This window comes from Barbus barbus (assembly GCF_936440315.1).
Source record: "Barbus barbus genome assembly, chromosome: 3".
NCBI classification, from domain to species: domain Eukaryota; kingdom Metazoa; phylum Chordata; class Actinopteri; order Cypriniformes; family Cyprinidae; genus Barbus; species Barbus barbus.
This window is the reverse complement of record NC_136731.1, coordinates 12,548,917-12,564,460: the sequence shown is the minus strand read 5'-3', so window position 1 is coordinate 12,564,460 and position 15,544 is coordinate 12,548,917. Positions and strand designations below refer to the sequence as shown.

Genomic DNA, 15,544 nt, shown 5'->3' with positions numbered 1-15,544 from the left:
GACAGCGGGTTATTTTTAGATTCAACTGAAAAGCTGGCCGTGTGCCTGAGAGAAAATTCATTCATGTATGACTTCCATAGATGTCACGTACGCTCATATGTCCAGTAAATGGAGGATTTTTAGAAAGATGATTGGAAGGGGAATATTCAGGGCTGTGTTAAAGGTTGAAACGACTGCAACCTGTGGGGTCCTTTGAGGGGGCTGTGCAAACTAACATGGGTGGGCACAGGTTGAGATGAATCAGGTTATACCCATAAAACACACATATATACACAGAGTGAGGGAAGATCAGCGCAGAGGGTGGGTGGTTTTGATGCAAAAACACGAAAAGACTCTTAAAATAGTCCAGGCCTTTATCATGTGGATTCCCATATTAGGCCAAGTTGACTAAATGTTGGCCCACACTAAAAGATTTTTAAAAACGTATCAGATTTTCAACATGTGAGAGACCACAAACATAACGCTAAAAAAATCATAGATTGAACAGGTTTGTTCCTGCACTTTTTATTCCCCACACTATAACAGACGACATTCACAAGTAACCAGAGTCACGACTCTGAACAAGTCCCCCCAATAATTAGAAATGGCCAATCCGTCCCTCCCAGTATTTGAAATTATTGCACTGATCTGCTGCACTCCATTACACAGCACTCTAATTTTAGGATGACAAAAAGATTTAAAAGTTACATTTTTAGCCTAGTCTGCCTCAGCGGTCTAACTGAGCTCGTCGATGTCAAAATGACTGAGATGGCCAATCAACTCAAAATAGGCGGGGTTTACTGTTCATAGAAGCAGAGCGTGAATTCCAGCGTGAAGCGTCAGTTTAGCGCTGAAAGAAAGCGAGTTAAGATGCAAGTTGCAAATCATTTAATATTATTCAACTGTTTTACGATAGAAATATTAAATAACAGACAGCTATATCCAGTGACGCGGTGAAGTTTTGAGAGATTAAAGTTGTGTATAAATGATCTCTGTCTGTGCGTCTCTCTACAAACAATGAAGCTGAGTTTGGCTACTTCAAAACAGCGATTATAACACAGATAGTACTGATCCTTGATTCTGATTGGTTAAGCCATGTTCAAAGGTCTTTTAAATAATTCTACAAACATACACCTTTGTTTATGTCTGTGTGTTGCTCGCAACCACTTTGTTGCAACCACAACCGGCAGAAGAATCATGTTTTTATTAATATCATTACGTATTATTTGCTTTGTTTTATTTTGTGAAACCTTGCTACATATATGGAATAACCGTTTAATAAAAACAATAAGCCCCGTGAAGCCGTGGTTTACAGTGAATTTATAACAGCTAAAGGCATGTGCACACCGGGACGATTATTGCGCGCTATTATTGCCAATGTTTAATGCCTCACAACTAAACAAAGGGTGCCAATGTGAGTGTGCACACCAACGCCCAAAATGCCAGCCGTAAAAGCATTTTTTTAAAAAGGCCTGAGGCTCGTTTTTTTGGTTTGATGCACCGCGTTAAAAAATGGCCGACCAATGCTGCCGTGCAAAGGCAAAGTAACTTCGGTTTTGGTCGAAAATTAGTTATTGATATTTTTGGGACATTCAAGACATCCTTTATCATGTGTATAAGTATCTTGAGTTAATTTCGTTATTTTTCAGAGAAAATAATGGGTGGTCTCAACCGTAACTTCGAAAAGCCCTAGAGAAACCAAGGCAGAACACCGTATAACACCAGTAACTGTTCTTTCGCTTTGTTTGAACCCTCAAATTGAGTTACGGCGTTCTGCCTTTGTTTAACTGTGCTTCAAAATGAAGTTATGGTTATGGCTTGGACTTAAACGGTGTTCTGCCTTTTTTGTCAACACAACAAAACCGGCACCCCTGGCCGGAACAAAGAACCAGCGGCGGCCAGCGGGCTTGAGTCAGCGACGTTCCGGCAGGCTTGAGTCCCACGAACGGCGGGCTCGGTGAGCAACGAATGGCGGCGTCATCTTACTGAGCATAGCAAATAAATTGGTTGCAAAATGGTCACGTTTTACTTTTAGTCTGCTAGTTACAGTAAAAAAAAAAAACCTTAATACAGTCACATTACTATATATAATAGCCAATATGATATAGCCCATGATCAGTAGATTTTATACAGGTGTTACTTTAACAATTTTGTAAATGGTAATCAGCAACCAAATATTGATAATGTGAAGTTACTGCCTTTTGCCTTGGTGTGACTTCTCACTTTTTGCAGACAATGCAAAAGAAGAGTACAGTAACTTCAAAATATGGGTAAAAATCAAGTTTGAGCTCACAATTTTTTAATGTAGATAACTTTCATTACTAAAACATCTAATTGCCAATTTTCCAATGTCCTACCTATAATTAATATGGCTGGACAAATAAAAAACTCAAAGTCATTTTTCTCAGTTTCACACTCTAGCGACTTCAGGTCTTTTGCCTTTGTAGGGCAGAATGAGATTGGCGCTTTTGTTCACGTGCCTGGAGCTGCTGAAGTTACAGTAAAACACGACTTGGCGGCGCTTAAGCACAAAACGGTCTTGCTGAGGACACATTGATACTCAACGACGAAGAGGAAGTAAGTAGATGAAGAAGATGCATCGAGGGAAGATGAATGCAGGGCTGCTTTTCATTAAGCGCCATCTAATGTCAGGGAGTGAATTTGCACATTCACTCGGCTCATCGCCAGTGAAAATCGCTTGAGTATGAACACAGAAACATGAAATAGGTTTGGATGAAGTCATGAAGACGGTGTGAACGTGAACTTTACATGTTACAGCACAAGCTAGAGATGAGGAATAATTCTGTCTTCAGTCAGCTAACTTTATGATTGGGAATTGTTTCATTCCATGTGACAATCTACAGAGTGCATGCATGTTGATCCCCTTACACAACAGGATTTCTGATAATATAAATATTCAACATGTTAGATATTTATGATTTGAGATCAATGAGGCCCCGACATTCTTCCAAGTATATTCAATCACTCTTAACCCAACCCACAGCACGGGAAATCTGATAAAATAATCTGTAGAACCATCAAATAATTGGGACCTAGGATGGTCGGAAGGGCAGAATTTGGATCAAAATCTGCCTGTTTATCTTGTGGTGTGTGCCCCACTTAAGTGTGGTTTTAGACCTGTAGACTGTCCCGAACCAGGAACTTAAATTGTTATAATAAGGATTTTCGCGCCGGGTAGCTATAGGAACTTTGTTACAAGAACTAGCCACCAGGGCGGTCCCGTGAGGACTACATTTTCACCTAGGGCCATTTTCCTGGTTGCATTTGCAGCATCAGTAGGAACTCTGAAGTGACATAAGCTGGTCTACAGTGATGTCATTTAGCTGTGGCACTAAACAATGTCAGCAACTGATGGATGGAGGACAGACAAGTGCCAGCGTCGGTCCATCTATCACTGTTTTCCATATTCATGGAATAAGTATATGTAAACTGTGTGTTTTCACAGCTTTTTCCTATGGTATGCATTCGGCCAATCAACATACACTTACGTCACTGGTAGTTCCTATTGTCCTGGTTTAGATCCTACTGTGAAGTTATTCCCCCCCAAAAAGCATTCCTATAACTAAAATCAGTCCTAGTTCCTGAAATATGAACACCCCAAAGAGAGGGTACTTCTGCCAATAGTTATAGGAACTATGAAATCGTCCCTTTGGTGTGAAAGCCCCTAATGTTGCATTTTCTGCTTGCTTTATTTCGCTTTCAAGTATACAAAAAGGTGCTATGTTCATATATGACTTTACAAACTGAACAAAGGGAGAAAATTCTCCAAGTTCCGAAACAAACGCTTCAAACGAGCCAGGTATGAAAACGCTCCAAGAGTGTGAGAGCAGGACTTAATCACCAAAACTGATTGATTAAACTGGATGGCAGGTTACAGAGATACTTCATTTTTCAATATGATCACTCCTGGTTTCTCCAGTTCACTGAAAACATCTTTTTCAGATGCATTAAAAAGGTCTGCACAGCTTTCTGTTTCTGTTTGATGGACTTGCTCAGTTTCGGTGAGATTAGAGCCTGGTTGCCAGGCAGTTTTCAGAATCAGAATCAGAATGAGATTTATTGCCATGTATGTTTACACATAATTTGTTTTCGTGACAGAAGCTTCCACAGTGCAACAGAATGACAGTGACAGGACAGGACATAATAAAAGAATAAAAATAGAACAAGTAAATAGGAAATAACAATATACAAAAAATTGACAGTTGTATGTGCAGGTATATTATGTGCAATTTGAAATGTAGACTAAGTATTTGTGTTAGATAAATAAGTGTATAAATAGTGTGTGTTCCACAATTATTGTCAAGTGTTCATGAGATGGATTGCCTGAGGGAAGAAACTGTTCCTGTGCCTAGCCGTTCTTGTGCTCAGAGCTCTGTAGCGTCAACCAGACGGTAACAGTTCAAAGAGGGAGTGTGCTGGATGTGAGGGGTCCAGAATGATTTTGCCAGACCTTTTGCTCACTCTAGATAAGTACAGTTCTTGCAGAGTAGGGAGGGTTGTACCAATGATTCGCTCAGCAGTCCAGACTACCCTCTGTAGTCTTCTGAGGTCATATTTGGTAGCTGAGCTGAACCAGACAGTTATTGAAGTGCAGAGGACGGATTCAATGATGGAGGAGTGGAACTGTTTCAGCAGCTCCTGTGGCAGGGTGAACGTCCTCAGCTGGCGAAGGAAAACCTCTGCTGGGCCTTTTTAACAATGGAGTCAATGTGAGTGTCCCACTTCAGGTTCAGGAGATGGTGGTGCCCATGTACCTGAATGACTTCACTGTCGTTACAGTGCTGTTCATGATGGTGAGTGGGGGAAGAGCAGGGGGTTTCTCCTGAAGTCCATGATTGTCTCCACTGTTTCGAGCGTGTTGAGCTCCAGGTTGTTAAGACTGCACCAGACAGCCAGCTCCTTAACCTCCTGTCTGTAAGCAGACTTATCACCGTCCTGAATGAGGCCGATAAGTGTGGTGTCATCTGCAAACTTCAGGAGCTTGACAGAGGGGTCTTTAGATGTCCGGTCGTTGGTGTAGAGGGAGAATAGCAGTGGGCAGATAACGCAACCCTGAGGAGCTCCAGTCCTGATCGTACGGGTGCTGGATGAGAATTTTCCCAGCCTCACTAGCTGCTGCCTGTCTGTCAAGAAGCTGGTGATCCACTGACAGACGGAGGTGGGCACAGAGAGCTGAGTTAGTTTGGGCAGGAGGAGGTTTGGAATGATAAGTGTTAAAAGCCGAGCTGAAGTCCACAAACAGGATCCGCACATAAGACCCTGGTCTGTCTAGATGTAACAGAACTTAATGCAGTCCCATATTGACGGCATCGTCCACAGACCTGTTAGCTCAGTAGGCAAACTGAAGAGGATCCAGCAAGGGTCCAGTAATGTCCTTCAGGTGGGCCAGCACCAGTTTTTCAAATGACGTCATGACTACAGACGTTAGAGCCACAGGTCTGTAGTCATTTAGTCCTGTAATTTTGGATTTCTTTGGGATGGGGATGATGGTGGAGCGTTTGAAGCATGAAGGGACTTTGCACAGCTCCAGTGATCTGTTGAAGATCTGTGTGAAGATGGGGGCCAGCTGGTCAGCAAACGATTTCAGACGATTTCAGACTATGTTATTGTCACAAACTGGTGGGAAGGAGGCGGGTGAGCAACTGATTTCGCTAAAGCAGGGAGGAAGTTTGGCGGCGGATTATGCAGTGGCAGCGCTAGATGGTCGTCCGCTGGGTTCTGGTCGGGTTCAATTCATCACCGAGGACATCCAATTAAGCGTTGGAGTTCTTCACACCGAATCCATCAGGCTATTTTTCTCATCACCGCAGACTCCAATCATCCTGGGATTACCCTGGCTAGAGAAACACAATCCTTCAATCTCCTGGTCCGAAAGGCAAATTACTCAGTGGTCAGAATTGTGCCGACAGAATTGCCTCCCTTCTACCTGAGCCAAAAAAGTGACATGCACACACGAATTACCGCTCCTCTCAATTCCCAATCAAGAACTCCTCATTCCATCCTCCATCCTCGCACCCATTCAATGGGATATTATGACGGAAATCACTAACGCCCACAACACTGAACCTCCACCAGCCGAGACTCCACCTAACCTCACACATGTGCCCCAAGCTCTACGACAACGAGTCCTTAGTTTGGTCCATTCAACCCCCAGTTCAGGACATCCAGATATAACAGCAACACTTCAACTAATGAATAACCGGTTTTGGTGGCCTTCCATTCAGCCTGAAATGATCGCCTTCGTCAAGAACTGTTACATGCAACATCTCCAAATCACCTCATCAATTGCCTGCTGGTCTGCTCCATCCATTACCCATACCACAACGTCCATGGTCACACATAGCCATCGATTTCGTGACGGACCTCCCAGCCTCACAGGGCCATACCACCATCCTCACCGTTATTGATTGCTTTTCCAAAGCCTGCCGTCTGATCCCTTTATCCAAACTGCCCACAGCCTTTGAGACCGCCAAGTCTCTGTGCAATTACGTCTTCAGGTTTTATGGTCTTCCCGAGGATGTGGTCTTGGATCGAGGTCCCCAATTCACCTCACGAGTATGGACAGCATTCTGCCAGAAACTCAATATCAATGTAAGTCTCACTTCCTGTTATCATCCCCAATCCAATGGCCAGGTGGAACGTCTCAATCAGGAACTCACACGACTCCTTCGCTCATATTGCCATAGAAACCAGTCCGACTGGAGTCGCTACCTATCTCGCTATACCTATTCGCTACGTAATACTCACAAAACTCACTCTGCAAACCTGCTACTGGAATCACTCCCTTCCAGTGCACTCTGGGATTCCAACCTCCTCTCTTCCCCTGGTCGGGGGAACCCTCAGAACTCCCTGCAGTCAACTCATGGTTACAGCGAAGTGAGGAGACATGGAATAAGGCTCATACCCATCTCCAGAGAGCAGTTCGTTCCACTTAACAAGCCAATCGTTGCCGACGCATCAATCCCAATTATCAACCTGGTCAGTGGGTCTGGCTGTCTACTCGGGACCTTCGTCTCCGACTACCCTGCAAAAAGCTCAGTCCCAGGTACGTGGGTCCATTCAAAATCCTCAGACAAATAACTCCGGTTTCCTTTCGTTTGGCTCTACCTGCTCATTACCGTATCTCACCCACTTTTCATGTCTCCCTGCTCAAGCCCGCTGGTGGTCCGAGAGGAGCGGAGGTCCAGGAGGAGGCTGATGACCAGAGGGCTCCTCCCATGATCATAGATGGCGAGGAGGCATATCAAGTCGCCGGGGCAGGATACTTCAGTATTTAGTGGACTGGGAGGGGTACGGCCCGGAGGAACAATCATGGGTCAGTGCGGAGGACATCTTGGACCCTTCTCTTACCGCAGACTTTCATCGAGACCATCTGGATAGGCCGGCCCCGAGACCCTGTGGAAGACCCCGGCGTCGTTTGCCTCTTCGCGTCAGGAGCCGCTCACAGGGGAGGGGCTCTGTCATGAACTCAGCCTCTGTGGCTCCCTCCGATCACCACCAGAGGGAACCCTCACCTGAGTATTAACTCTGTCATTCGGACTTCATTTCCCATCACACCCCGTACCTGAGACTGATTACCTGCACAGGTGTTCCCTATTGACTGGTCTATATAATCTGCTCCACCCTTGCTCTCTTTGCGAAGTCTTGTTCTTGCCATGCAGACATTTCTGAGCGTTTATCCCGTGTTTGATTTCCTGTTGCCGACCTGGACTGTTTACCCGTTTATGAAAGAACTCTGCCTGCCTAATCTGACTCTGCCTGCCTTGCTGATCTGTTTTGTTATCTGTCTGCCGCCTGCCCAGACCTCTAGCCCGAACTCGGTTTATGATTCTGCCCTGCCTACGTGGTACCTGACGCCTTTGATTGACTTAAGCTTGTATGACCATTCTTGTGTGATAATAAAGCTGCACATGGATCTTAAAGACACTGCCTCCACGTTAGTTATTCATGCTTTTGTATAATCACACATTGATTACTGTAATTCTGTATATTTATGTATTTCACAGGGTCAATTATCTCATCTTCAATTAATACAAAATGCTGCTGCCAGACTTTAGAAGAGAGAGAATTACCCCAGTCTTGGTTTCTTTACACTGCTTGCCTGTAAAATTTAGAATTGAATTTAAGGTTTTGCTGATGGCTTTTATACAGTTGCATGGCATTTACCCAAAATATATTGTTGAACTTTTGATTCCTTGTCAAATACAAGTAACATGATATCTTCGCCGATTCTTCATGTTTCTAAAATGAGATTAAATCAAAGGGTGACAGAGCTTTCTCAGTGGCTGCTCCTCAAATATGGAAACCTCTTCTAATGCATATTAAACCTTCCCCATCTGTGGATGCTTTTAATCTAGATTCAAATCGTACCTTTTTAGTAGAGATTTTAAAATTGATTAGAGTAATCGGATTTAAATTTTTAATGTTTCATTTTGTTTGTGTGACTGTATGTAATGATGCTGGAAACACTAGTTGTTTTAAATATGCTATAGAAATAAAATTTCTATTGTGTAAACTCTCTGGGCTGGACTAGTGAGTTTCTTCTGAGGAACTTCTGAGGAAGTGCTCATCGCACGATTGCTCGTGAGTTACAACTCTTAAGTCTATACACAGTATTACACATTCCTGATCATATTGTGAATGTTTCATGTTTAAACAAGTGTTTGTATTGATATTATGTAATCCATCTACTCTGAAGTGACTTGGCTCCCTATTGACTTATCACCAGAAAATTCTGTAATTTCTCAAACCGTCTCCTCCATCCACCTATTTTTCACCCTCCTTAATCATTAGATCAAATTATTCTGTAAATCAAGATGCATGAGTAAGCTAAAATGGTGTGTGAACACAGTTCATTTTGACTTTATAGACAGACTGATCTTGCGTCAGTGTCCTAATTAGCTGTTCAAGGCTATACGCAGTCCATTAAGTTGTAACAGCATGGACTCTCAACCCCCCTTTATTCCATTAGGCAGTTCACCAAATTTTACAATCCCTTCCTGTCAAGCACTGAAGTAGTGAAAGAAAGAGAATAATTTACTCATCTAAGCAATCAGAGAGATGGTCTGATGGTTCTTTTTAGCATCTCTGTAGCTTTTAACCAAATATTTTTTTCTCATTGGTGTGAATTTCCTGTACAGTGACATAACTCGCAGATAACTACCATAGTACAGTGCACTGGAGAAATTAACTAACTAGTCATATCTGTTTGTGTAGTAACTTCTATTGTCACAGAACTTTCATTAATGAGGCCAAATTAATGTCATTTAATAAAAACATGATTTTGAAGAACTAATTTGATTTTGTTTTATGCAGTTTTGATTTATTTACAAATGTTTTAATCGTGGTTTCCCTCACACTCTTCAAAAACTGTTTATATTCTCATGACAAACTAAAAGGTGTAGAATTAAATTTGTACATATTTGGAGAGACAGGCAAAGATTGTTCTGGATGTTAGTTTGCTTATTTTGCTCAAGATCTATTGAAGTCTAGTCATTCTAACTAATCGCAGATCGAGTAGTATCAACTATAATCCATTGCAAAACTGTTTGCAAATGTTCATTGGAACATTGGTCTTGAGAAACACAGAATCATGGAATTATGATGCTTTATTTTAGAAAACCAGAGCACTCCACACTAGAAAGTAACATAGCAGCAGCTAGCCATTGGTGGATGGACTAGCTTCAGCCATCTTAGTGTATAGCACGCATTAGATGAGCAGGGATTTGGGTCATTTGAGGCTGAGACTATGACACATCAAACTATTATCAAAGAACAGGGGTTATGTAACAACATACAGGGAGGTCTACTGTGACCTGAAAGAGCAAGCTGTCATCAACACCAACAGTGCTGGCAAAGGTCACAGACATACAGACACATCATATTCACACTCACCACTTTGGGTTTGAAAGGAGGCTGGATCTCTCTGTTGCCCAACCGTTCCCAGTCGATTCTGCGGAAGAAAGCTTGCTCCTTTATATCTCTCTCACCCTCTGGACCGCAACCTAGACGCTTGGATGGATGCTTCGTCATCAGCTGTGTGTGTGGAGGAGAAGAGAGAGATTATTAAACCACAGCCCATCTACCTCAGATTTAATCATGAAGGAGCATGTGGCCAGGTAGGCTAAATCTGAAGCATAAAATATGTATATAAATAATTCATTTTTTATTTTATAGAAACCCCTAAAATACACTAGTGCAAAGTTTTTTCCAATTTGGCTGTGCTAAATTTGAACTGAAATCCCTTAAGTGAAAGAAAACATTTTCCATTAACTAGCATTAGACTCTTATTAACACTCATTTGCATTCATTTATAATCATTAAGAAAAATTACACAGCGCCCAAAACATCTAATATACATACATATTATTTAAAGTTTAATGACATTTAAAACTATTCTAAATAATTAGTAATCATGAAGGGCCGTTATTATAAAGTGTCATCACTGCCTTTACTGACATTTATATCACCACCATGAATCATATTCATTTTTTCTGTTTCGCCGAGGAACATAATCAAACAGAATGGTGGAAAGACGAATTAAATTTTATTATCTTCCACTCAACGATTATAGCGGGTAATATTTCCATGACTTGAGCTGACAGCAATATTAAAGTACGCCAGTTATTAATTTGAGCTGAAAAATTAATTCCAATACAGCCTCTGAATTATTCGTTTCTCATTCAGCGAGTGACGGCATACAGACATTAAGAGGAATAAAGGAGCTCCAGCTGATGTCTCGGGACTCACCCCTTTACAGATGGCCACGGCCTCTTTAGACAGGGATTTGGGGTAGGACACGTTGTGCTCCATTATGGACTGAAACAGCTCATCCTCATCCTCGCCATCAAATGGAGGCTGTTAGAAACAGAGCAGATGCTGGTTTATATTAAACATACATAGAATATAATTATGTACAATTCCTTTCAAAAGTCTGGGATCAGTACGAGGGATCATAAGTCTCTTATGCTCATCAAGGTTGCAGTCGTGGCCTAATGGATAGAGTTGGACTTGTAACCCGAAGGTCGTGGGTTTGAGTATCAGGTCTGGCAGGGATTGTAGGTGGGGGGAGTGAATAACCAACACTCTCTCCTCCCTCAATACCACGACTGAGGTGAGACCCTTGAGCAAGGCACCGAACCCCCAACTGCTCCCCGGGCGCCGCAGCATTGGCTGCCCACTGCTCCGGGTGTATGTTCACTACTGTGTGTACACTTGGATGGGTTAAATGCAGAGAACAAATTCCGAGTATGGGTCACCGTACTTGGCCACACACCACTTCCCCTTTCCCCATTTATTTGACCAAACATACAGAATAAAACAGCAATATTGTGAAACCCCTGCGGTCTCTTTAAAATGGGGTACCTAATGGATAGAAACGTTAACAGAAAACCAAAGCCACAGGAATCATAAAACATAAATTCCAGCAATCAAGAATGAGAAGGAAAAGATAAAATATATAAAATATTAGAATGATTTCTGAGGTACAATGTGACACTGAAGACTGTAGCAACGGCTGATGCATCACAGCAATAAATGAAAATTTCTAGGGTAAACACATGTCAACAAGTACAAACTTGAAAGTCTTGAAAGTTTTCAGCCGCCATTGTTTTGTTCTAAATGTCGTAATCCATTATCTTGAGTGATAATAATTGCATCAAGACTGTACCTGTTTAAATAAATGTGCTCTTTCTTCTAACACATGTCCACAGTCTAATATTGACATAATCATACAAGTCGCTGAGCGTTTATAAAAACCCATGTTTTTATAAACTTGAGATAAAGAGTAAAACAAAGGCATGCTTAAAGTCTCTTTCTCCCCTTTTTTCACAGCTTTAGGACCCTAAATCTCAATCCATCTTAAATTCTCCAAAAGTACTGACAGCTTCCACCCGCTCATCCTGACAGAGGCGGGTTATTAGCAGACACCCACTGTATACTCAATACTTCAGAGTTTCTAAAAAGGAGCTATACACAATTCTGTCATTATTGCAGAGTCATTTTACACTTTTCTTTTAAACACTGTAATCTCAGAGCAGTGGGATGATATATTACATAAGCAGGAATCATTCCAGGATGGGGGTGTCCAAGACAAAATCATCCAAAGGGAAACACATGAAGTGTATAACAAGATTCTTCTGTTGGGTAATTGGACCCGGGAGTCAGCGGGAGAAAGCTGAGATGGAAATGACGTAACCTTGGTAACCATTCTGGCAGAAAGTATTGACGACACAGGAAGTGTGTTTCACACTGAAGCCTGGGCAGCCCTCTATATAAATGAACCTCACTGAACTCAACAGAGAATATTCCGAAATGCACAAATAAAGCAGTTTATTATGTCAATGCATGTGAATTAAATGTCTGTGAGTATTTGTGTATAAAACCAGAGCTGCAAGAACAAACATTGTTTGGTGCTTTTGCAGAGTACTACTGCTACATTCTAAAAGTGAAATAAGATAATAATAAAATATAAGATATTATACAAAATAATATATTGATCACACTTTAGTTTGGGGACCAATTCTCACTATTAACTACAGTAACTACTAACTATGACTTTTGCCTCAGTAAATGCCTACTTTGCTGCTTATTAATAGTTAGTAAGGTAGTTGTTAGTTTAGGTGTGGTGTCGGATTAAGGGATCAAAATATGGTCATGCAGAATAAGACATTAATAAGTGCATTGTAAATACTAATAAAAAGCCAATATGCTAGTAATATGCAAGCTGATAAGCAACTAGTTAATAGTGAGAACTGGCCCTTAAAATAAAGTGTTACCTATATATTAAAATAAATAATTTTGTTTAATAACAATAATAATCTCCATCAAACAGTAAATTAAGCTTCCAGATTCTTTCTCAGAATTGGAACTGTAACAAAATTTAGGAAAACAAGGATCTAAAGCATTTTAATATTAAGGGCCAAAAATCAGCCTTCATTGAGGGTTGAGAGCCAAAAGTAAATGTTGCATTACATCCAACTATATCATATTACAATGTATTACATTTAAAAATAAAATAAAAATAAAAATTATATATATTCTTTTTTTTTTGTTATATGGCATGGCAGGCCAAATTAAAGGTCATCACAGTCCAGCTGTGGCCTGCGGGCCCTGGTTTTTTCCTGGGCATCTCTGATCTAAAATATCAATGCAACATTCTAAAACTAAAAGATGTATTGATATCCATGCTTTTATCACAGCAGTCTCATGTCAAGATGTCAAAACAGTGTGTACTTTCAAAACTTTTTATTAATGCAATGTTTTTGTCACATAGACTTTCACTGCAAGTGCACTTTTTCTAACAGAGATATTTGAAAGTTATTTGAAAAAACAAACAAATACTGAAATCAACATCATGCAGAAAACAAATGTGCAAAAAACAATTGTACCTTTAGGGGTACAGCAGCTTGTCACTGGGGCAGTACCTTCAAAGGAACACCTTTGTACCTTCTTTATTCCTGAAGGGTGTAAAACTCTAAGTATGCATACTGGCATACTTAGAGTAGTAACATGTGTACTGGTAGTATTATGAACCCTTTAGGGGTTAAGATGGTACAGAGGTCCCCCTTTGAGGGCACTGCCCCAGTGACAAGCTGCTGTACCCCTAAAGGTAAAATTTTTGCTAATTTTTTTCGGACAGTGTGTCACAAATACTGCCCACAGAAATCAAACTGTATTGAACCCAGGAGATTAAAAAATACATAATTGCAACATAAAAATGCATAAAAATTCCATCAGAAGCACCTTATGCAAACCAAAATATAAATCCTCTCTGTGCACTGTTGCTCGGAGACAGCTGCAAGTAATTTTCTGTGGCTTTCGCTGATCACAGCAGGGCTGCAATCACAGTTGTACAAAGTGGCTCTGAAAAGCCCGGCCGTCTGACTCATTTGAGTACTACCGAGAATACTAAATGATTCACAAGAACTTTCTGCATGTCCACCTACCTGCCCAGCCAGCATCTCGTAGAGGAGCACACCGTACGCCCACCAGTCCACTGATTTCCCATACGGCTGATAGGCGATTATCTGGTGGAAGAGGAAATCAACATGTGCATCATTTTCTGTCCAGTCATTCATTCAACTCTCATGGGAAACTCTATTCAATCTCCATTCATTTGTCAAGAGCACAATGCACATTACATTACTGCTCAAGGGGGTGGTTGGCGCACAGCTATTTTTAACCATTTGCTGTAATAATTGCTTTTTTCCCCTCGCTTGTCCATTTACACCCACATATTCAGCACACACACACCAATGAGTGTGTATAATCACAGGGGTAGATAATGAGAGCTTTGTTAAGCATAGAGAGTGTATGTTTCATGTCACATTTTGAACTTTCTTCCTCTTCATGTGTGCTTTAGAAATGACTGTGCACAGTTGTGCCACTTTCCACAAATAGGGCACAAATTGGTGCCCCGTTTCTTTCTTAAAAGAAATGAAGTCACTCATGCCACATTCTTTCAAGAGAGAACTATTAGATATGTTACCTAATGTAAAATCAGTATAGTGTGAACAGTAGCTAAACTTTAAACACACCAAATATCTATACAATTTTGATCTAATTTTGATTTGACTATATCTAACAACCGAAATCCTAAAACAATGATTTTAACTAAATAAATACTTCTACAACGCAAGTATTTTTTTTTGTCTAATGCTTAACTTATTTTAATTACCACAATTTACCAAACATAATATGACTGATATTTATGTTTTTTCTATATTGTTTGCAAACCTGCTACTGCATGATTTCCCTTGATTAAAAAAATAAACATTTTATAAAATAGAGACACAGAAGTGAAATAACCTGGATCTTTTCTATAATAATACAAATACAATAGATAATACAAAGACAAGAACATATTTGGTAACACTTTAGAATAGACTAGAATATTTTGTTGACATTAGTGGAAGTGCTAAATAGGAAATGGATCTACCGCCCTCAGTTGATTTTGATATTCTAGGTATTATCAAATAATAGGTATTATTAAAGATTGCCATCAAACAGCACACCTAGGTTCCTAACTGATGAAGAAGAAATGATGATGGTTCAAATTGTAATTATCTGACCGTCATCAGTTCGTAGCAGTGAATGAAGAGGTATCATATTGATCACAAGTGCAGTATGGAGTACCTCAAGGCTCAGTACTAAGCCCATTACTTTTCACGCTTTACGTGTTACCCTTGGGAGATATTATCAGGAGACCTGGTGTTAGCTTTCTAACTGTTAACTGTTATGCTGATGATACTCAGCTCTATATTTCTTTGCGGCCTGGTGAAACACACCAAATTGAGAAACTAATGGAATGCATAGTCGATATAAAAAACTGGATGACGAGTAACTTCTTACCGCTAAATTCTGAAAAAACAGAGGTGTTAATTATCAGACCTAAAAACCCCACATGTAATAACCTAGAACACTATCTAACACATGACGGCTGCTCTGTCATTTCTTCTTCATCAGTTAGGAACCTAGGTGTACTGTTTGATGGCAATCTTTAATTTGAAAGCCATGTGTCTAGCATCTGTAAAACTGCGTTTTT

At 40.7% G+C, this 15,544-nt stretch overlaps 1 protein-coding gene across 1 annotated transcript in view; it reads right to left on the bottom strand.

Moving 5' to 3' along the window:
- Nucleotides 1-15,544, bottom strand: part of LOC306846029 (protein kinase C alpha type-like) — a 192,112-nt gene that overhangs the window by 1,743 nt on the left and 174,825 nt on the right. The window contains exons 14-16 of the mRNA XM_079379099.1: nt 13,947-14,027; nt 10,750-10,857; nt 9,895-10,035 (exon numbers count right to left, since the gene is read on the bottom strand). Coding sequence (XP_079235225.1) covers nt 9,895-10,035; nt 10,750-10,857; nt 13,947-14,027 — 330 coding nt within the window. The remainder of the gene's footprint in view (nt 1-9,894; nt 10,036-10,749; nt 10,858-13,946; nt 14,028-15,544) is intronic.